This window comes from Tasmannia lanceolata, unplaced genomic scaffold (genome assembly GCF_043159265.1).
Source record: "Tasmannia lanceolata isolate RefF3 unplaced genomic scaffold, GAP_Taslan_0.1 ptg000008l, whole genome shotgun sequence".
NCBI classification, from domain to species: domain Eukaryota; kingdom Viridiplantae; phylum Streptophyta; class Magnoliopsida; order Canellales; family Winteraceae; genus Tasmannia; species Tasmannia lanceolata.
In genome coordinates, this window is record NW_027518685.1 from 26,402,184 (window position 1) to 26,423,894 (window position 21,711).

Genomic DNA, 21,711 nt, shown 5'->3' on the forward strand with positions numbered 1-21,711 from the left:
TTTTGGACTCCAATCGGTTATCAAAATCGAAAACAAACAGGGCCTGAATTAATTTCATAAACACAACAATTTGCAAGCTTATGGACTGTAAAAGTTTGGTTTCTAATGAATGTGCCATGCTCTTAGGAAATGATAAGATGGGGTACCTTGGAATTTTTAGAGGTGGAACTTAGATTTTAGGTCTATTATAGTGATTTTTAATAAAAGGATTCTTATATTATCTACTTTAAATCCAAGGCGTCCGATTTTGATTTTAGGGAGATAATGCCGGCTAATAATATTGCAGTGCATCCACGTATAAGTTCTCTAAATCTTTATCAACCGTTAATCAAACAGTTAATCAATGGTTACTGTTGGCTAGCTGGTGGGTCCTCGTTAATCCACACCGTTGGTCACATAAGATTTCTCATCAAGGCTATGTTCTCAGTTTTCACACCCACCTAATCTATCGGCCAGTGATGTTCGCACTACAATGTTTTAATAATTGCACAACGTATAAGCTGCCTTTTCTGCTTTAATGAGCTTCTCAGAGTTTTTTTAGAACTGCAATAACCTTTGACAGCTGTTTTAAACAGAAAAGACAAGATGAGCTAGTGCAATTATTAAACATTGGGGCTAGTGCCAATATGATTCTTGTCATTCTTCGAAGCTATAGAAATACCAAAAGTAAATTATACTTCCCCCCTTACTTAACGTTACTCGTTAAGTTTTAAAGGCAAAGAAAAACGTTAAAGGCTCAACAAAGTGAACCACTCTCACATAAACCGTTACAAGGGTGTTGATTTTATCCGTTTAGGGGGTGGGGAGAATATTATTTTCCATACCAAAACCTCAAAAATGATACCAAAACTCTGTCCCAACTCTCCCAAAAGCAAAATGGCGCCCAAATCACTCATCTCACTCTCATTCAGCTCCTCTCCCTTATCCCTCCCCTACAAACTCAAAAACCCTAATCTCTCCTTCAAAAACCCTTCTCAAAAATTCACCCGCATTATCTGCAGAACAGATCCACATTCAAAACAACAACCCATCTCCGAAACCCCTCTCTCTATCCCTACAAACCCATCTGATGGAATTGGAGCGGCAGCAAAAACTCGAGGCGAGCTCTTCCTCGAGCATCAACAGTCTGTAAATTTAGCTTCTATTGAATTGGGTGTGAAGAAGAAGAAGAGAAAAAAGAAGTCTGATGCTGTGGCTAAGCTCTCTTCAGCCATTGCTTGTTGCTATGGCTGCGGTGCCCCTTTACAGACTGTGGAAGTTGACGCGCCTGGTTATGTTGATTCAGAGACTTATGAATTGGTATACTTCTATATTTGATTGGGAATTGAGATTTAGGGATTGGGTTTTGTTTTGTATTGTTTGATTGGTTGGTATGCTTATTTTCTTTCTTTAGGAATTGAGTTTTGTTTTACATTCCTTGATTTTCCAACCATGGATGAGAACCAGCTGATTCGATCGAAATACGTTGATCAATACAAAGGGTTGCTTTATTCTATTGTGAATTGAGATTTAGGAATTGGGTTTTGTTTTCTATTGCTTGATTGGTTGGTGTACTTCTTTTTTATCTTTTACATTGGCTAAACACGTACAAATAGACAAAAACAACAACCAAGGATGAGCACTAGGTGATTCGATCAAATTACGTTGACCAATACAAATGGTTGCTTTATTCGATTGAGAGTTGAGATTTAGGAAACAGGTTTAGTTTTATATTGCTTGATTGGTTGGTATACTTCTTTTCGATCTTTCGCATTGCCTAAACTTGCCCAAAAAGGAAAAAAAGCAACCAAGGATGAGAACCAGCTGATTCGACAAATTACGTTGATCAATACATATGGTTGCTTTATTCGATTGCAAATTGAGATTTAGGAATTGGGTTTTGTTTTCTATTGCTTGATCGGTTGGCGTGCTACTTTTCTGTCTTTTGCATTGCCTGAACAGATCCGAAAAGGAAAACTGAAAGCCAAATATGGTGATCAATACTAATGGTTGCTGAATCACTATGATTCTATTGATGTGTATTTTGTGTTTGTATTGGGTGCAGAAGAAGAGACATCATCAACTGAGAACCATTCTCTGCGGGAGGTGTAAACTTTTGTCTCATGGGCACATGATAACTGCTGTTGGTGGGAATGGTGGTTATCCTGGTGGTAAACAATTTATTTCTGCAGAGGAACTTCGTGAGAAGTTGTCACACCTTCGCCATGAGAAAGTATTGATAGTTAAACTGGTATGGGCCATTCAACTAATCCAATCCATCTTTATATATATATATATATTTTTTTTCAGAAGATTTCAGTAGTGAATGCAATGTCACTTTTGCAGGGTTTGGTGACCTTCTGCAAAACCTTGGGCAATTGTAGTAAAAAAATAAACACTTTGATCTCTTCCTTGAATTTACTAATCTTTAGTTTTAGATATTTGACATTGGTATGGCCATATGGGGTCAGGATTAGCTGTTACGAGATGAAAATAAACTGAGAATGCTGGCAACATATTCTTTGGACCATCCTTGAAATAAAATCATCTTTTTCCTTCAATAGGCCTTTTGATGGGAAGGAGAGGAAATTGTGGAATTGAAAAATCCGCTCTCCAAGCAAAGAAATACTAGAAGAATCTGGCAGAGAGTTAAAGACCAAAATTTTCTTTTTGGTTTATGTTGTCCTAGAATTGGTTGGTTTAGAAGTACCTTCTAGGCTCTCCGTCAGAGATTCACGCTCTTCCTCGTGGAATGCACCTTTTCTTAGGTTGTTTTCTAGGCCCTTCCTTGAAAAGGTTATTTCCAAATGCCGTAGAATTTTCCAATTATGTTGAGGTAATCCTAGACTTGTGTTATTGATGTGGTGCTTTTAGATATTTGAGCATCGGTATGGCCATATGGGGTCAGGATTAGTTGTTACGAGCTGAAAATAAACTGAGAATGCTGGCAACATATTCTTTGGACCATCCTTGAAATAAAATCATCTTTTCCTTCAATAGGCCTTTTGATGGGAAGGAGAGGAAATTGTAGAATTGAAAAGTCCGCTCTCCAAGGAAAGAAATGCTAGAAGAATCTGGCAGAGAGTTAAAGACAAGTTTCTTTTTGGTTTATGTTGTCCTAAAATTGCTTGGTTTAGAAGTACCTTCTAGGCTCTCTGTCAGAGATTCACGCTCTTCCTCGTGGAATGCACCTTTTCTTAGGTTGTTTTCTAGTCCCTTCCTAGCAAAGGTTACTTCCAAATGCCATAGAATTTTCCAATTATGTTGAGGTAATCCTAGACTTGTGTTATTGATGTGGCGCTGACCCAACAAAAGCTCAAGGATGAAGAAGATTGAATCTCGGCGGAGGTTGGATCCAAAATTTTGCATATAGATCAGATCCAGGAAAAAAAAATCTTGCAGTGCTATGAGGACTAATATCTCAGTTGCCTTTAGTGAGTAGAGTTGTAATAAAGTTCTTAAAGATAGCAGCTGAAACTTTTGGCAAATGATTAACCGAACTCTATTGGACCCGTAGGGTCATGAGAAGACAAGAATTCTGAAAAAAATTATAGATGTTGGATCTATCGAGACATCAGAGAGTTGATCTCTGTGAGAAAGTTGAGCTGACAAAAACGATGCAGATCTTCTCAAATCGATATGCATAAAATGAAAACAAGTTCAATTTCATGAATTTGTTGTCAGAGGATTGCAATTTCTGGCAGGATCAGCCTCAGAACAGATTCCAAAGCTAAACTAAGATCAATAGTAAGAAAACAAGTAACACGAACAGAGACCTTCAATTAGATTCTTGTTCTGAAATAGATCCACAAATTTAAAGTAACTTTCCTTGGACTAGATGACTATATGTTAAAACTCATGTAGAGGAGAAGGTTGTTTGTTGAAGAAACAGGAAACACTAGCGGGAACTCTATGAAACAGAGACTTGATACAAGAACAGGGAACACAATTTGGAATTGAAGTCCATTGAGATTTCAACACTGTACCATCAGAGAAACAAAAAAGATTGGAAGAAAAAGTTCTCACATGTGAAGATGCTTCTTCTTACATCCATGGAAGTAAAGAAGAAAATCACTCCCATGCCCAAGGAGCTGCCACGAACAGGTTAGGCTTTACATCTTCTCCAAAACTGCCAAATGAGAAGCCCTCTACCCTATTTAAAGGTCCCATAGAAGACTCTAGAGATACTAAACAGATTCCAGCTGTAATGCCAGCTGTCTCCCACTTGGAGTGGTGTTGTGGCACTCAAGATAGCACCAGCTCTCTATTTCAAGCAGACATGGTAGTAAGGTGATGAGGTGACAGCCCTTATAACTACTTGTTACTGCCTTGGACTACCAATCGCTCCTTCCTTGCTTGCTTGTTCCATGTCACCCCACACTCTCCTTATTGCTCTCCCTTATTATTTCCCTTGCTAATCCTTCATAATCTCACTCCAACAGTACAACATACATACTTTTTATTATATATGAGAAGAAAACTACTGCTATCCTAGGTTAAAAAATAAGCCCAATCTCCATGGCCGTCCTGTGTCCACATCAGGTATTACCATTTCTTCATATTAATTGGGAGGCCTACATGTATGTCGAATCCTTCAAAAGCTCGGTGTATGCAAGTATCGGATAAGGATACATGAGTAGGTTCTTTTGCTTCTGACTACCTCGATCATTGGTCTTTTGCTCCTCTTTTAGCAAGTTGTTTCTCCATTCATTTTAAAAAAAAAATTCTATAGGTTAGCATTTGTTTCTATCAATACTCTTGGGCTCTCTTTATTTGGATCGGGCAATGTATGTTCTGGCAGTTCCCTTTATCTACAGTTATTAGTCACCAATATACTAAAAGAAATAAGGCAATGCTTTGGTGGGCAATCTTTTTGGAGTTTTCCATAGACATGTTGGTTGTTTTTGAAGAAAACCAAGAGATCTCTAATATCTCAAATAAAGATCAAACACGATGTACAGTAAAATGTCAAGAAGAGATGCAAAACCAAAAAAAAATAATAATAATTTGCACGACATTAATGAGTTTTGATTTATCTCTCCATTGTATGCAGGTAGACATTGTTGACTTCAATGGCAGTTTTTTGGCACGCATACGCGATCTTGCTGGTGCAAATCCAATTATTTTGGTTGTAACTAAGGTACTGTACTTTCTCTGGGACTTGCTGTTCTTAACTTGATTTTTTCCTTCCCCATGCCCTTGTCTTGGGCACTTAAAAGGTTTATTTCCCTTCCATTAAGGTTGATCTTCTCCCTAAGGGGACTGATCTAAATTGTGTTGGTGATTGGGTGGTGGAATCTACTACAAAGAAGAAGCTTAAGTAAGTTTTTCTAGTTCATGTATGTTCCTTTTTTTTATCTTGTAGTACTCCTTTTATTTTTTGTTTGTTTTTATTACCAAATCATCTTTTTTTATTGCCAAATTATAGTTATTCAGCTTTTATCTTTCATTAATATCTAACTTTGTACGATAGTTTTTATGGTTACAGCCATATTTGTAGCTTCAATCTCTTGTAGTGACCAATCTAAATTATGCTAGTCATTGGGTTGTGGAGTCCACTTGATAAGTCATTGGGTTTGGAGTCCACTTGATATTTTCATCAAACATTCATTAACTACTTATGGAAACTGCAGCATGTTCTGAGGCAGATTTAGGCATCTATTATAAAGGTTCCAGTTTTTGGTTTCAGTCATGATAGAAATGGAAACATATCGATTTTGGATAAAAATTTCGGCAGAAATCTTGTAAAATTACAGAAACATATGAAAACATATGCAAATGCTGAACATTTACGATGAAACTTCAGAAGGTGCTAGAATAAACACAAATACACATTTAAAAATATCACATAAGAAAAAAAAAACCCACTCATAATGGTTTAACAACATCGAACACATAGTGGCATGTGATGTTGCACATGTTTGATAGTTCAGTACATACCGCGTTTCACATGAGGATAAGAGCATATTAGCTTGTAGTGAATTGGGTTGTTTTGCATGGAGGCACCTTGTTAGTTTAAATCTGATAGAATTTACTGGGATTCCGAGAGCCTTGAAGATCTCCAAAGTTGCAATAGGACTTTACGAGGTCCGGAGTGTAAAAATAATATATATATATATATATATATATGTGTGTGTGTGTGTGTGTGTGTGTGTGTGTGTGTGTGTGTGTGTGTGTGTGTTAACTTACCAACTTCTCCAAAAGCTTAAGTTGTTGGAGAAAGGTGTTATTTATCTTTTATACTTTTTTAACACTCCCCCGCACGTGTGGCCCACTTGGTAAATACGCGGCACATGTGGTCCTACTTTGGGCCGACCATCGCGTGTGAATTTTTGCTATCTGGGAGGCTTGAACTCGAGACCTTTGGCTTTGATACCATGTTAACTTACCAACTTCTCCAAAAGCTTAAGTTGTTGGAGAAAGGTGTTATTTATCTTTTATACTTTAACAATATGAAAACTTCAAAACATGCATCAATTGCAAAGAAACTACATATGAAACAACAAATTTTCTAGACTTAATAGATCACCAGCCTTTTACCATTCAAAAAAAAAAAAAAAAAGATCACCAGCTTTAGAATTTCCTTATTGATGGATATCGATCACAATTTCAGAGAAAGGCAAACAAAATGGACTCCATCCCCCTAAGAAAAATTAAAATTATTTTTCTATGAAAAAGCAAACAAAATTCCAACTTTTGAATTTAGGGTAAGACTTATCTGATCTTATCAATTGTTATGTTAGAATAGAATTTATTTTATTGTATAAATCATGAATATGAATGTTTCTAGGACAGTATTAAAGATCTCATAAAAAACTTACAGCAGCCTGCCAAGCCAGGGCCAAGAGAAGAAAGAGCACAGGTATGACGGGCATAAAATCTATGATTGGACTGAAAAAAGCATAAGCCTCGTGCAATTTGGCGAAAAAAACTACTTGAATGAAGGGTAGCATTAAGACAGTTCAGATGGAAGTAAGGTGTGTATTACACAGCTACTGAATTCACAAACTGATCATGAATGCGACAAGCTGTTCTTATTCTCAGAAAGTCCCTTTCTTCACTATATATAATGGTGGAAAATTGGATCACCAATCTAGGGTAGTATTTATGCTGGGAAAGTCAGGTCTGAGCATGCTCATGATAAACTTTATGCCTTTATGGACTCTCTGGTTGGCAATGCTAGCTTTAGCATGAATTGGTATATAACATTAGTTTTGTATTTCATAAATTCCAAGTAATCTTCTCCGCAAGTTAGTGCTTTATTTGTGTTTCTATTGGCTTGTTTCATAAAGTTCAAATATTATTTCCACAAATACTGAAGGCATTGTATCTTGAGACAATAAATTGTTTTCTACAGTGTTCTCAGTGTCCACCTGTCAAGTTCCAAGTCTTTGGTTGGAATTGCCGGAGTTGCATCTGCGATTCAAAAGGAGAAAAAGGTTCTTATTTCTCTTTGTATATAAGGAATAGCTTATATGCTTTTGGGGCAAAGTTAGATTGTGGTGTTTTTCTTTCAATAAGCGAATGCTAGATTAACATTCTGTGAACTTTTGGTCTTTTACATATTATCTGGTTATTAGTCATTCATTTCCAGTAAACATCTGTTCCAAATATTGTTATTGTTTCAGTTACTTCTTCCATCTTGTGTAGATGGCAGAAGTCTTGAGTATCATGGTTAAAGTCCTAAACTTGAGCTTATATATAATGTATCAGTTTTGGTTTTGTATATTAGGCTCTTCAAAACAGGTATTGATGCTGAAATGTTGTTTCTGCAGGGCCGGGACGTATACATTCTGGTTAGTGAATTTCTGAATTACACAGCTTGGAGTTGATGTACAAAGTAGGATTTGTCATCATATTCAGATTCATGCCAATTTAAAATTTCCTGTAATTGCAATAGTTGGCTTCTGAGAACAAAGGAAAGGTTACTCTCTTTGCTATTCCGAGCATTGGTCGTATTTGTGGCAAATTTTCAACTTCATATGGGAAACCCATATCATCTGGTTCTATATACTTAAAAATGGTTCTTACATATTAAAATCAATTTAGTATGTAAGAGACAGATAATACTTTTTATTAAAAATGGTCAGAAATACTAAAGTTAACATTGAATATGGTTAATCTAACTATAAAGTTAACATCAAATATGCTTAATCTAACTATCCAAGTGCTTGAGATAACAATTTTCACATACTTTATATTGTGCTATTCTCTACATTTTGAATATACTAATATTAAATATGTACACTGAGGCTCCTATGATCCTATCCATGTTTTTATCCTAAATTGCAGGCTTCTAATATGTAAGAGCAAACTAAAAGTGGTATGGCTTTCAACTTCTTAATAGCTAAGACTCTTATTGTCAAACTATGCTTGATCAAAGAACATAACAGAATAAAAGAGAGTTAATAGGGAAAACTGTAATCCATGGAATTTAGGAAAGAAGATTTCAAGTCAGCCTCACGACTTGTCTCCTTTCCTTTATATAAACAATAATCAAATCAATTTAATTGAAAGCCCATATGTAGTGTGCATAAAGCCATAATCTGAAGGCACAAAAGACATCCTAATAACTAATATACTTACGTAGATAAGTAAATCGGAAGAGATCATCTTCTAAGACCTCTATACACCATTTATTGGTACATTTAAGTCATATACAAAGCTTATTTTCTCACTCCTCATCTACAAAGCTTATTTTCTGAACAAGATAAGCTGCATTGGGTCTCGTCCAAATAATTTAAACACTCCAAAAGTAAAGTCGCCAATATAAAGTCAGATCATCAGGATATGCACCATCAGACGATCAATACTTAACATTGAGCTCTGATGCCCGTTGTCTTCACATCAGTAAGATGTGCAAGTGAGTTCAAATATGTCATATAAATAGTATGACTGACTAGCATTCCTCTATTTGAATGCCATACCGATACCACTAATCAGAAGAAGTATCTCAATGGTCCCAAGTCTTTTATCCTGAATGTGGACCGAGGAAAGGATTTCAACTATTCAATGCCTTTTTAAATCATCTCATGAGATGATATCATCAGCATAGATAAGAAGGATAATGATTCCTGCTTTTCTATGTAATCTAAAAGTGAATAACCAGAGGCATTCTCTATAAAACCATTGCGCACTGCTGATGTTCTAAACTTTTCAAACCATGCTTTAAATACCTTTTCAAGCGCATAAAGTGATTTCTTATGTTTCGATGCTAGGGAACAGAAAGACCTGGAGAAGTCATATACACTGTCTCGAGGAGATCGCCATGTAAAAATGTGTTATTGGCATCCATTTGAAACGAAATCCACTTGTGTGTAGAAGCTATGACAACAAGAGTATGGGTAATCGTCATTTTTGTTACCGGGGCAAGCATCTCTTTGTAGTCAAATCCGTCTCTTATTTGTATCCCTGGGCTACTAATCGAGCTTTATATTCATCCAAGCATCTGACTTAAGTTTGATAGAATAAACTTGTTTGCTCCAACAACATATGACGGACACGGAACCAGATCCCAGGTATCACTCTCATGAAGAGCTTGAAGCTCATCATCTATACCTTCCAACAAAGCGTGAGATGGAAAACCAAAACGAACAGGAGGATGTGAAGGACGCTTAAAACGATGTAATGAACAAGCATTAGATGAATTTGGATCTAAGAATGAAGGAATAATACCTACGCACGATAAAGGATTTGGTGTAGGAATAGTTGGCAGGACTTTTTTTTTCTCTTTCCTCTGATAAATGGTCATTGGCTTTCTTCCTCTCCTTTATATAAATAATAACCAAATCCATTTGCATGAAAGCCCTTACATAGGGTACATGAACTGAACGGGCATAAAAGACGAATCCTAATGACTTGTATACACCTATAATTATTTACATATAAATAATTAATTTCCCGCAGCGATCCTTGCTTTTATTGAATTTACTTCTGTTTGCCCATGCATTATTTTATGCTCTTGGGTTTTCTATCACTATTTTTTCACTCTTGCCTCATTGTTTCAAAGGTTTACTTTTATGTCCCTTGCTTAATTATTTGGGACTTGTATCTTATTAAAGATGTATGTGATTGCCTCATTGTTTCAATGGTTTACTTTTCTGTCCTTGCTCAATTTGATTCTGCCATTTTTTATTGTTTTTCTTTTCAACATTTAACTTATAAAAGATGTACATGACTAGTGAGTTTCATGACTACAGGGATCAGCAAATGTTGGAAAATCTGCATTTATCAATGCTATGCTGCGTAAGTACATCTCATAAATTGAAGACCTGCATCCATCAATTCTTTGCATGAAATTGGATTTTCTAGGGAAGCTCTTTGCACGGCTGGCTTACCAGCATTTTCTACAGTTTACTGTATTAGATGGATTTTGTTAGGTTGTCAATGGTCCAACCTGACAGGGTAATCAAGCCAGAAATTACCTTGTACTTAGCATTTGCAGACTTGAGTCCGTTAACTCAGCCGGGGCCCGGCCCATTGCCACCTTAGATTCTGTTTCTAGACATACATTTCGAAAAAATGGTTTTAGGCTAAAATGTTATTAGCTTCTTTGTAGAGGAAATTTAGGAAAATGGTGGCATTTTGATCTTTTATTTCCTTATTGGGTAATGGTTGAAGTAATGCATTTGCTGATACATGTCTGATACTAAAATGATAAAACATATATGTGTTCGACTTCTTTGAATGACTGTACTGTGGATTTGACTTTGACATGTCAGAAAAGATGACTTGACTTTGACTTTGACTGTGATAATTTTTCTAAAATCTTCCCTTTGGATGATCAATTTCTTTGTGAACTTGAATGTGCAAACTTGTACCCCTAGGCATTAAGAACTTGTTGTCTTGAGCGTAAGTCCCTTAATAACTGCATGGAAAACTTTTCATGACAAGGTCAAGGAGCTTGTTTAGATATGCGGCCATATTGCGTCTTTTAGGGGAATGGAGGTAGGTCTCACTTATGATAAGCAAGATTGAGAAGAACAATATACTCGAGCGTAAGCAACAAATGTTGAAGATTTTAAGAATAGAGATTGAGAAGAACAATTTACTCGAGTGTTCGGCTGGTGGAGGCTAGGTTGTGGATATGGGTAAATGTGAGGCACCATAGCTAAGCCTCTGCTCTAGGATTGAAAGAATATAGTTCAATGATAGGCACCAAAGAAGGGTATAAGCAGTTTTACGTGATAAAGGAGGAGGAAGAATGGGTTGAGATTTGGGTAAACTAAGACTAGGAAGGCCATATTGAGAATGTATTTAACATGATATATGAGTTGGAGGACCAAAGTTTGTACTGTTGTCATGAGATGAGAGGAAGCAGAATTAAATTGAAGTGGGAGTAGCCTGCTTAGAAAAAAAAATTGAAAAGTTTTTGCATGTGTCGTTTTAGCCGAAATATTTTGGTTTCCCTGAGTTCCAAAATGAATGTGCACTAGATTCCACAAAGTACAAAATTGTGGCCGTTTCGGTGCATTTCGGTCATGTCGACCGGAATGTTACACTGTTAGTGTATATATTTCATTTGGGAAATGATATTTACGCCCCTTTCATCACCAGGGACACCCGTTTGCCAGTGTACTTTGCAATCAAAGCCACTGGATTTTTTTGACATAAAGTACATCATCTCCCTTTTTGCCATTGACACACTGACGTTGGGTGTCCCTGGTGATCAATAGGGGCGTAAATATCACTTCCCATTTCATTTTGTCGGTTGAAATTTGGAACTATATCGGTTTCAGTTTGAAATTCCAATGAAAATTTCAAAATCCTATATAATTGCCGAAATGTATGGTAACATATGCAAAGATAGAAATTTAAGATGTATCTCAAAAAAATGCTAGAAATTATTTATTTTATTTAAAAATATAAAAATAATTAATTTCTTGTATTATAAATTTTAGAAAATAACGAATAATATTTAAAAATTATAAAAATTAGAATGGAGCAATGAAGTTATGTAAATAAAACTATTTTTTGCATTTTTATTCAAAATTAAAAAAATCATTAAAATAAATTTTTTTTTAAATAAATCGTGCAGATTTAGCTAATGCCCCTATGCATAAAATTTATTTTGTATTTTTTCACTATATTTTTAATAAATTATTTAAAATTTGAAAAGAAAAAATGTGCTTTATATTATATGTTATACTATACTAGTATGTCTTTCATAATTATATTTATATAAATTACATTTTGTTTACTTACCAACTTCTCCAAAAGCTTAAGCTTTTGGAGAAAGGCATTATTTATCTTTTATACTTTAACACTCCCCCGCACGTGTGGCCCACTTGGCAAACACATGGTACATGTGGTCCCACTTTGGGCCGACCATCGCATGTGGATTTTTGCTATCCAGAAGGTTTGAACTCGAGACCTTTGGCTCTGATACCATGTTAACTTACCAAAGTCTTAAGCTTTTGGAGAAAGGCATTATTTATCTTTTATACTTTAACACATTTGAAATGTTTTTTTTTTTTTGAATTGCTGCTATATTTATAAAAAAAGGACCGACATGGTCAAATACAAAAAAAAAAATGAGACAAAACAATTACAATAATAACAAAAAGGAGTAAATCAAGGTGGTAAAAATATCAAAAGGTTCCAGATTTTCCTTCTCCACCCCTTGTCTAGCAAGCCCATCTGCCACCTCATTAGCGGATCGACGCACATGCTTAAAGAATTGTTGTGTGTATACATTATGTATTAATATTTATATAAATTATATATGAAATGTAGTGTGTTTGAATTATCACACATGTCCGACAATGCATGTCACTTGGTGTGTTGTTAAACCATTATAGATGTGTGTCCTTATGTGATGGTTTCTGAGTGTGTATTTGTGCTTTTCTTTAATGGTAGTGTGTATTTGTGCCTATTCTAGAATTTCGTGAATTTTCATCTCAAATTTCTATAATTTGCATAGGTTTCCATATGATTATGTGATTTAACAAGGATTTTCATCTAAATTTTCTACCGAAACCATGTTTTCATTTTTGTAGCAGCTGAAACGGTACTGGAACCAAAATCTAAAAACTTGGAGCAGAGAGATAGAGAGAGAAAGCGAGGGAGTGAGTGAGTTGTTGGTGAGGTCTCAAGTGATTACTGGTGTCATTTGATTTCGCTAGTGAGGGTTGGGATATTGAGCTGGTGACGATAAGAGGATTTGAAGGAGGTGAGGCAAGTTAGCCTGATACAAATTTCCCCACTTTTCGAGCTACTGAAAAAAGAATCCTGCACATGGAAAATTCTACTTGAAAATGTTCTATTTTAGATGGACAAAATTTTCAATAAAAATTAAGCGGGCTTGGGCAAGAGTAGTACTAGGATGGGTATTCCTGGGAAGTCCTCATGTTGCATCCCTTGCTCTTTTATTTTTACTATTAAAAAAATCTATTTTTTCCTTCGGACTTTACAAATGCTAGAGTATGGGCAAACATTGGATACAAATTCTTCTCCAGACTTTTCCAGCGCAACAGGCAGGCCATGAGGAAAAATAGTGGAAACTATAATGCGAAACAACGAAATTTGTAGAACTTTAGAATGAAAAGCTTTTCTTTTCAAGCACAAAGCATTAGTATACCTTAGTTGCAACGGGGACAAATTTAGGTCCCCGTAGATGAGTCAAAGCATGTAACCATTAGTTCCATAAGGCTACATGCTTCAAATAGGGTTGAATAAAATTGGATTTGGTGTATATTAAATTCTTCTAGTTATAATAATGAAATTACATGCCAGCAATATTAATGAAGAGATTACGAAAGATTGATGATGATGAGAATACAGAGCACTTTTGCATTGTTAATTCACAAAATCCATGCAACTGAAAGTTTCTATTATAGTCAATACAAGACTTAAGTTGCTGGGATTCTGGATTCAATATAAAAAATGCCTAGAAACTTCTATCAGTAACATGAAAGATGAGCTATTGGTGCTCATTCTACTAAATTTCAATAAATATATTGAAAATGCAATCCAATGCATTTTTTGGTCATTTCCATTTAATCAAAAATTTCCTTTTTTACGAGGAAAATGAGTTCTAAACTACCCTTATTTTGTGCCTTCTCTGATAAAACATTAAGCTACATATTGAACCAAATTATTCTGCAGTTCAAAATTTTTTATTATCAGGAAAGAATTTTTATTTACCAACACATACGCTGACATTTACGGGATGGTTATTGAATTTGGAACATGCTTGCACATGTCTGATGTTTATGCCTTTGATCCATTCCAACCTTAAGCTTGTCAATGTATTGATAGCTTATTTGTATTATTTGACTTGTTTACCTTCTTTTTTTTTGCACTTTTCATTATTACCCTTTCTGGGGACCAATGGGCTCTCTTTCTGATTTTTCTAATATCATTGAATTTCTTTTCTTTTTTTCTTCCTTTTTTGAAACTACTAGAGATGATGGCACAAAAGGATTCATTAGCTGCAGCTGCGCAGAAATACAAACCAATGCAATCTGCTGTTCCTGGAACAACCCTCGGTCCTATTCAAATTGATGCTTTTCAAGGAGGGGGGGTATGTTTCTTCCTAGCCGTTCCATTTGTTTTGGTCCTTGAGTTTTTCTAAAAATTTTATATGTATTAGTTTCTTAAATAATTTTTGTTTTGATTGCCAATGCTATCATTGTAATGCAAATGTTATTTCTGAATGGAAATTCTGAAATTAGATATATAATTCGTTTTTTTTTTTTTTTTTTGAAATGGAGAAATATAGCTTGTGTTTTGAAGAAGGAAAATGATATTTCCACACCCTCCCCGTTTCCAAAATTTCTGCTTCCTTTTTTTTTTTAATGGCATTCTGCTTCCTTTTATTTGTCCTTTTTTTTAAATGACTTCATTTTCAAGAAAAGACAAACAAAAGGGGGTGGAAATGCTGGAAGACGGGGTGGAAATGTTATTTCCGTTTGAAGAAACATTACACTTATTATCAATCATTGAGTAGTTAATCCATAGTGTTTTTTGGATTGCATGTTCCTTCGAGTTCAACACTTTCCATTCTTTACCTCATGCACATTATATCTGCACAGCATATATGTTAAGAGATCCACATTAGCCTTGCCACTTGTGAACTGCCCCGGAAGACTTTTGATTTCTTTGTTTTATACCACTTGGCTGTGCTTTCGTAATTAAAAATATGAAAATTGGTTTATCTTTTTAAAATTAGAAGTATGACTGTTGCTTCTTGATTGCAATACAGAAATTATTTGACACACCTGGAGTGCATCTCCACCACAGACAAGCCGCAGTTGTTCACTCTGAAGATCTCCCTTCCCTTGCTCCTCAAAGTCGTCTCAGGGCCCAATCGTTTCCTGTATGCTTATCTTTCACTTATATAACTTAATAGAGTTTTTTTTTTAAAAAAAAACTTAATGGAGATTCAATCATATGACACCGCCGTCTGGATTTTACTATTTTGGAATGTTCAGACAACATCAGATAAAAGAACGCCAAGTGAAGTAGAGTCAATTGGCTTGAACGGGCTTTCAATATTTTGGGGAGGGCTTGTCAGGATCGATGTTATTAAGGTTTCTACTTATCTCCTCCATTTTTCATTTTGGTATTTACCTGGTCTTAAGGTTTCTACTGACAATACATGGGACTGCAGGTTCTTCCACAAACACGTTTGGCATTCTATGGACCCAAGGCACTGCAGATTTATACAGTTCCCACTCTTGACGCAGAGGATTTTTATCATGTAATGGCAGCAAGTTCATAGGTTTTTAATATTTATGTTTTTTTTTTGTTGGTGGCACACATTTTAGTCTAACAAATGCAAGCAATAAGTCCATTTATCGCTTTTTATTTTGTTTTATCAGCAGAAACAGAAGTGAGTTACATTTACCTTTTTGATTGCTTGTTGGCTGTACTGTTTTATCTTTTTTTTTTTTTGATAACAATCTGTACTGTTTTATCTTATAATATGTATTTACCATTTCTTGCTGTGCCATTGCAACCGATTCAATCTTTGAAGTCTTATGCCTCATTCTGTATTGTTTTTGTGAATGTTAAAGCATGACAGATTAAATAACGCCATCTCCAACAGCTTAAGCTTTTGGAGTAACTGGTTGTCTCACTTGGTATCAGAGCAAAAGGTCCTGGGTTGAAACTTCCTTGCTAGTAAAAATCCACATGCAATGGCCAAGCCCAAAAGAGGGGCCACATGTGCCACGTGTAGGCCAAGAGGGGGCCACATGTGAGGGGGAGTGTTAAAGTATTACAGATTAAATGACGCCAACTCCAACAGCTTAAGCTTTTGGAGTAACTGGTTGTCTCACAGTGAATATTGTTTCTTTGTCAAAGCTGAAAAGTGTTATTGGAGGATGAAATGCATCATTTATCTCCGTTTAAGTCTATTTTAGACTTCAAGCAGCATTTTCATGTGTGTTGGAGGATACTAGAGCTAAATCCAACAGTACTTTTGCTGGAGAGGAATTAGAAAGAACATGCGGATGTCCTTTTTTATCTTGTTTTCATGGTTGTTTTGACTAGAAGCTTGCAGGTAGGCAGCTTTGATGGCTTTGTTGTTCCTATATTTTCAACTTTCTGGATACAATTCTAAATGTGTTAGATTGGATTTAATTAATTGTAGATTTCAATGGTATCATATAGAGGGTGCAGACATATGCATGTTACAGACAATTCAGTTGGTATGGTTCATTTAGAATGGAAATTTCGTTGAGTTTGACAGAGTAAAAACTCAAGGCAATACCCCCGCCCCCCCCTCCTCCCCGGCAGACTGCCATGGTCACGCTCTGTCGCTCTAGGCTAAGACAGAAACTTACACTCCTTATGTATGTTCTGGTAAAAAAAACTGAATTAGGTTCCCTAAGTCTTAGTTCTCTTGTAAGGTTAAGGTGTACATTGCTGGAAATATTTGATTTTATTAAGGGATAGGAAGGGTTGGATGAACATCTGTTTTCAGACAAAACCCAATCCTCGCCTCCCATGCCTTTGCATCAGTGGTGGACTTCTGACCTTATCTAATGGAAATCATGCATTTGTTTGCGTCTTTTCCTATTTTAAGGCCAACTTGTATCCATTTGTCGTCATATAGTGCTCTTGCATTGTTTCCCTGTTGACTAGAGTTATGATGTGTTGTAATTCTTCTTCTGTCTTGGGGACCTCTATTGACCAATTTCTTTTTGAAGTGGGGAAGGAGGAGAGGTTGTTAGAAGATGGGATTAGTCAGCTCTAGTTTGGCAACTGAAGATCTACTATGAAGAATAGAGCAAGGACGCAGGATTCTTCCCTGGGAGTGGGGAACCTCGATTCCCGGGTTCTCGAATCCGAAACGGAAATCTTCTCGAATCCCAAAAACCGGGAATCCCGGTTCGGATTCGCCGGAAACCCGATTCCCACTTTTGGGGATCGTGGTTTATGATTCCCCGGAAACCCGATTCCTACTTTTGGAAACCGCGGTTTAATGTTAGGTGAAACGTGATTCCCTGGAGATTCCCTAGCAATTCCCCGACAATTTCCCAGCGACTCCCCGACGACTTCCCGGCGATTCTCCGGTGACTCTCCTGCGACTTCACGATTCCCGCTTCCGACCATCCCGGGAGCCTTCGATTCCCGTTGCCTTGAGCAGTGGGAAGAACATATAATACTCAATCCCCTGATCCAATTTCAAGTGTTTTCGATTCCCTTCAACCTCTTTCATGACAGATTTTGAGGGTTCTCCGTTCGAATTCTCGGTGGTTTAAGCATCACTCACTGGTCATCCCAAATTAGCTTCACAGGTTGAGCGGTCTTTGTTAATATAGGAAGACATACATGATCTACGTATATTTGCTCATCTAGAAATACACTGGTTGAGGGAAATCATTGAAATGCTGTTTGATGGAAAAATCATCTTTCCTCAGACACTTAGGACTATCACCATATTTTTGTTTAACCTTCAATATCTTTTCTGACCCTGATGCTTTCAAGATTTCTCATGTTAGGGAAGCTAATTTGGAAACCTTTGATTGGACATGAAGGACAATCGTTAAAAGTTCCCTCTGGGCATTATTAAAAACACATTAATGGTAAAAGGAAGAAAAGAAAAGAACTTAATTATTTAATGAATGATGTAACAATGCATGTTTTATGTTTGTCGGTTTCTCCCATCCTTTCCGATGTGTTTGGCTTATGCCATTGTGTAATGAAGCCATGAGAATTTCTTTTTGACTTTCATATGGTTCCCATAGAATGTGAGCTATGAAAGTATTTCAACTCCAAGGATTTGTATGTTCAAGGATTTTATTCTTTTTGTTTTCTTTTTTGAATGATGGAAGTGTTTTATTCTTTTGCATGACAATGCACTTACATCTGAGTCTCACTTTCATTTGGTTGCAGAAAGAACTTGGAGTTTTGTTGACACCTCCAACTGGGAAACAAAGGGCAGAGGAGTGGTTAGGACTTAAAACGGTACGACAATTGCAGCTAAAATTTGAAGATCAAAAGAGGTACTTACTGCAATGTTTAAGTGTAGTCTACAGTCTTCTTGTGGTACTATGGCCTTGCAATATCATTTTTTCACTTACGTTATCGGATATCTTAATAATTCACTTTTGACTTGAAAATTTGCAACTATTCTGGGAAATGCGCAGAGTTTGGAATTACTTACAAAGTTGTTGCCTTCATTTACTTTAATTTGTCTGTTAGCTAATATAAAGTTAATACGTTATCAACCTAAAATGTTGGAACTAATTTCAGGTTCTTACATTTTAATTTTTTCTTCAATATATGCTATGATTTTATTTGATTTTGCAACCACTTACTTCAAAAGCTTAAGCTGTTGGAGGAGGCATTATTTAATCTTTTATACTTTAACACCTCCCCCCCCCCCCCCTCTCTCTCTCTCTCTCTCTCTCTCTAACGTGTGGCCCCTCTTTTGGGTTTGGTTTGGCCATTGCATGTGGATTTTTTTACTAACAAGGAGGTTTGAACTCACGACCTTTGGCTCTTATACCATGTCAAACGACCACTTACGGCAAAAGCTTAAGCTGTTGGAGAGCGCGTTACTTAATCTTTTATACTTTAACAGAGGCATCGTTACAGCATATGATTGAAGTTATTACCTCCATTTCACTTTTTTTCAAGCATTTTAAATTTAATACATTATCAAAACCTAAAATGGTCTTTAGCTTTTCTATTTTGAATCTTGGAACGATTTTGTTGAACATGGTTATAGCTTACTGCCCCGCATATCAAAGATCATCAAAACCTTACGTGAGTTTGCAGCATCACACCTTGTGATTCTACCCTAAAGAACCTGAGAGTGCATGTTCTTGCATAATACCTCGTTCATATGACAGACCATTCCTGTTGATATTTAAATACTTTCCAAAATTAATATATTTCAGCCTCTCTGTAAATATTTTTAGTTTGCTATTGTTTCATAATAATATTATTGTTGACTTATAATAAGATTTTGTTAAGCAGTGGATTTAAATCTCTGTTTTCTTTTCTTGGACAGCCCCGCTTGTGACATAGCTATATCAGGTTTAGGATGGATTGCTGTTGATCTCATAAGCAAACAGCCCGAAATTTCGGATTCAATCAAAACCTCTGAGGAATTGCATTTGACTGTTCATGTCCCAAAGCCTGTTGAGATTTTTGTTCGGCCGCCTATGCCTGTTGGCAAGGGAGGAGGAGAGTGGTACGAATTCCGAGAATTGACAGAGAAGGAAGAAGAGTTGAGACCCAAATGGTATATCTGAATTTCAGTTTTGTTTTGTTTCTCTATCATGTGGAATCAATGTTTATTGTTGGATATATATGTCTGTGAAATCCATGTATCATAAGAATAAAGGTGCTGTTATCAGTTTTCTTAAAATCCTACCTATTTGCAGGCCGGATCCTACAGTTTTGATCCAATTCTGAAATCATACGATTCATGACAAAATGAACACAGAGCTTATGAAAGGTTTTTATATGATGGCCGACCGTGTAATTTACAAGGCCAGGGTGTCAAAACCATGGTTTTAAATTTCGACCGAAATCCGAAAAACTGAAATTTCCCGAAATTTCATTTTTTGGCCTTTACTAAGAAAATGTAATTAAAAAAAAAAAATTTGTTACAAAATTTTGGCCGAAAATTTGAAATTAATATAATATATTTTTTAAATTATTACCAAATTTTGACCGAAATTTTGGAATTTCGGAATTTCGGTTTTTCAAGGGATCGAAACCGAAATTTTAAACCATGGTCAGAACTCTGCTCCTTTATTTTTTATTTGATCAAACCACCTTTTTTGACTTCCCACTTTGATAAAAAATCAAATGGGCCTTTTCTTTATAAATTACACGGTCGGCCATCATATAAATTCTCGCTTATGAAAAATAATATTCTACTTGTTTTCTGATTGGTACGAATGGCAAACTTTGAAGTCGGTTGACATGAGATTATTGTGTTCCCATGCACATTCGAGTCAATTTCACCTCAGTCGTGAGTCCATGGTTTTAAATTTCGACCGAAGACCAACACCGAAATAAAAACTGAAATGGTCATTTATTTCGGCTGAAATTTCTGAAATTTAACCCAAAAATTTTGTTTTTTTAATATTAATTTAATATTTCACCGAAATTTTGGTAATTTCGGCTGAAATTTAATATTGAATAAAATATTAGTTTCGGGTTTTGTACCATATTTTGGCCAAAGTTTTAAACCTTGGTTGTGACCAATGTTTTAAATTTCGGCCAAAATATTGAAATATGGGTTGGGATCAAAACCCGAAAATTTGGATTTTGTCCTAATTTCGGCAAAAATTTTGGAAAAATGATTTTTTTCCCCCCACAATTATACATATGTTCAGAAATTACGGATTAAAAATGTAATTCAATTTTTTTTCTCGAATTTCAGCCAAAATTTTGCCCAACCTTGGTCATCACTAAGTTGGCCACCTAAAATCAGCCCATTCACTTTGTTGTTGTGAAAGAACCAAAGCGTAAGCTGTTATCCTTTCTTTTCGGATTGGTCGCGCATTTTTAATATAAGGAGTTGTTGGGTTTTGAACCCAGCCTGCTTTGAGGAAGATAATAGCTCTGATACCATGTGAAAAAACTAGTAAGTCCAAAAGCTTCAGCTGTTAGAGTTGGTGTTATTTAATCATTTATACTTCAATACCTGTGAAAGAATGGATTTTTGGTTAGACTATTCTCAGCCATCCGGGGAAAAGTGCATGATCTGATTTTGAGGGACGCACTTGGGCGTGGAGAAGAAACAGCCTCTGTATGTGAAAGTATTCCAAAAAAAAAAAAAAAACAGCTTATAAGATTTTATGATCCAAACTATACATATGTTGGGCTCCAACTTAGATGGGCGTCATTCTACAAATTGCCGGGTTAGGATCATCCGATGGAGATGATTTGATGAGTTTTTGGGGCACAGCCTATCTAGGTTGGGGCCCAAACAATGAATGGTTTGGATTGTTGAGCCATGTGAGATCCACTCAACTAAACTCAACAAAGCCTTTGTTCCAAACTAGTTGGGGTCGGCTAAATGAATCCTTTAGAAAAAAATTCATGAAGAAGGTAAAAAGAATCTATCCGGCTCTAATCTTAGTTCTAGTTGGGTTCTTCTGCCTGGATCATTTTCTCCCATTCTATCCTATTCTATCCTATCCAAGGCCATTTTCTTCCATTGAGACAGTTGTGATAGATGAACGGATAGGAGAGCCTTGTGAGTGTGGAGTGAGTGGAGGATATTCCATGTAATAAGTTTTCATGGTTAACAAACAT

At 36.0% G+C, this 21,711-nt stretch overlaps 1 protein-coding gene across 2 annotated transcripts; it reads left to right on the forward strand.

The window, feature by feature from the left end:
- Window positions 1-793: 793 nt before the first annotated feature.
- On the forward strand, window positions 794-19,829 carry NOA1 (P-loop containing nucleoside triphosphate hydrolases superfamily protein). Of its 2 annotated transcripts, XM_077388929.1 has the most exons (13): window positions 796-1,299; window positions 2,045-2,230; window positions 5,033-5,119; window positions 5,220-5,299; window positions 7,337-7,418; window positions 7,755-7,775; window positions 10,179-10,224; window positions 14,385-14,503; window positions 15,185-15,298; window positions 15,414-15,512; window positions 15,593-15,682; window positions 18,325-18,434; window positions 19,448-19,829. In XM_077388929.1, exons 1-13 carry the CDS (start codon window positions 838-840, stop codon window positions 19,689-19,691), a joined length of 1,740 nt encoding a protein of 579 aa, XP_077245044.1. In that variant the 5' UTR covers window positions 796-837; the 3' UTR covers window positions 19,692-19,829. The 2 variants fall into 2 exon arrangements, with proteins under 2 accessions (XP_077245045.1, XP_077245044.1); XM_077388930.1 differs by lacking the exon at window positions 7,755-7,775 and having other exon boundaries at window positions 794-1,299.
- Window positions 19,830-21,711: the final 1,882 nt, after the last annotated feature.

Coding starts and splice junctions, on each gene's coding strand:
- NOA1 (XM_077388929.1), top strand. CDS start 838: ATGATACCAAAACTCTGTCCCAACTCTCCCAAAAGCAAAATGGCGCCC. Junction 10,225..14,384: donor ATTTATCAATGCTATGCTGC/GTAAGTACATCT, acceptor TGAAACTACTAG/AGATGATGGCACAAAAGGAT. Junction 18,435..19,447: donor AAATTTGAAGATCAAAAGAG/GTACTTACTGCA, acceptor TTTCTTGGACAG/CCCCGCTTGTGACATAGCTA.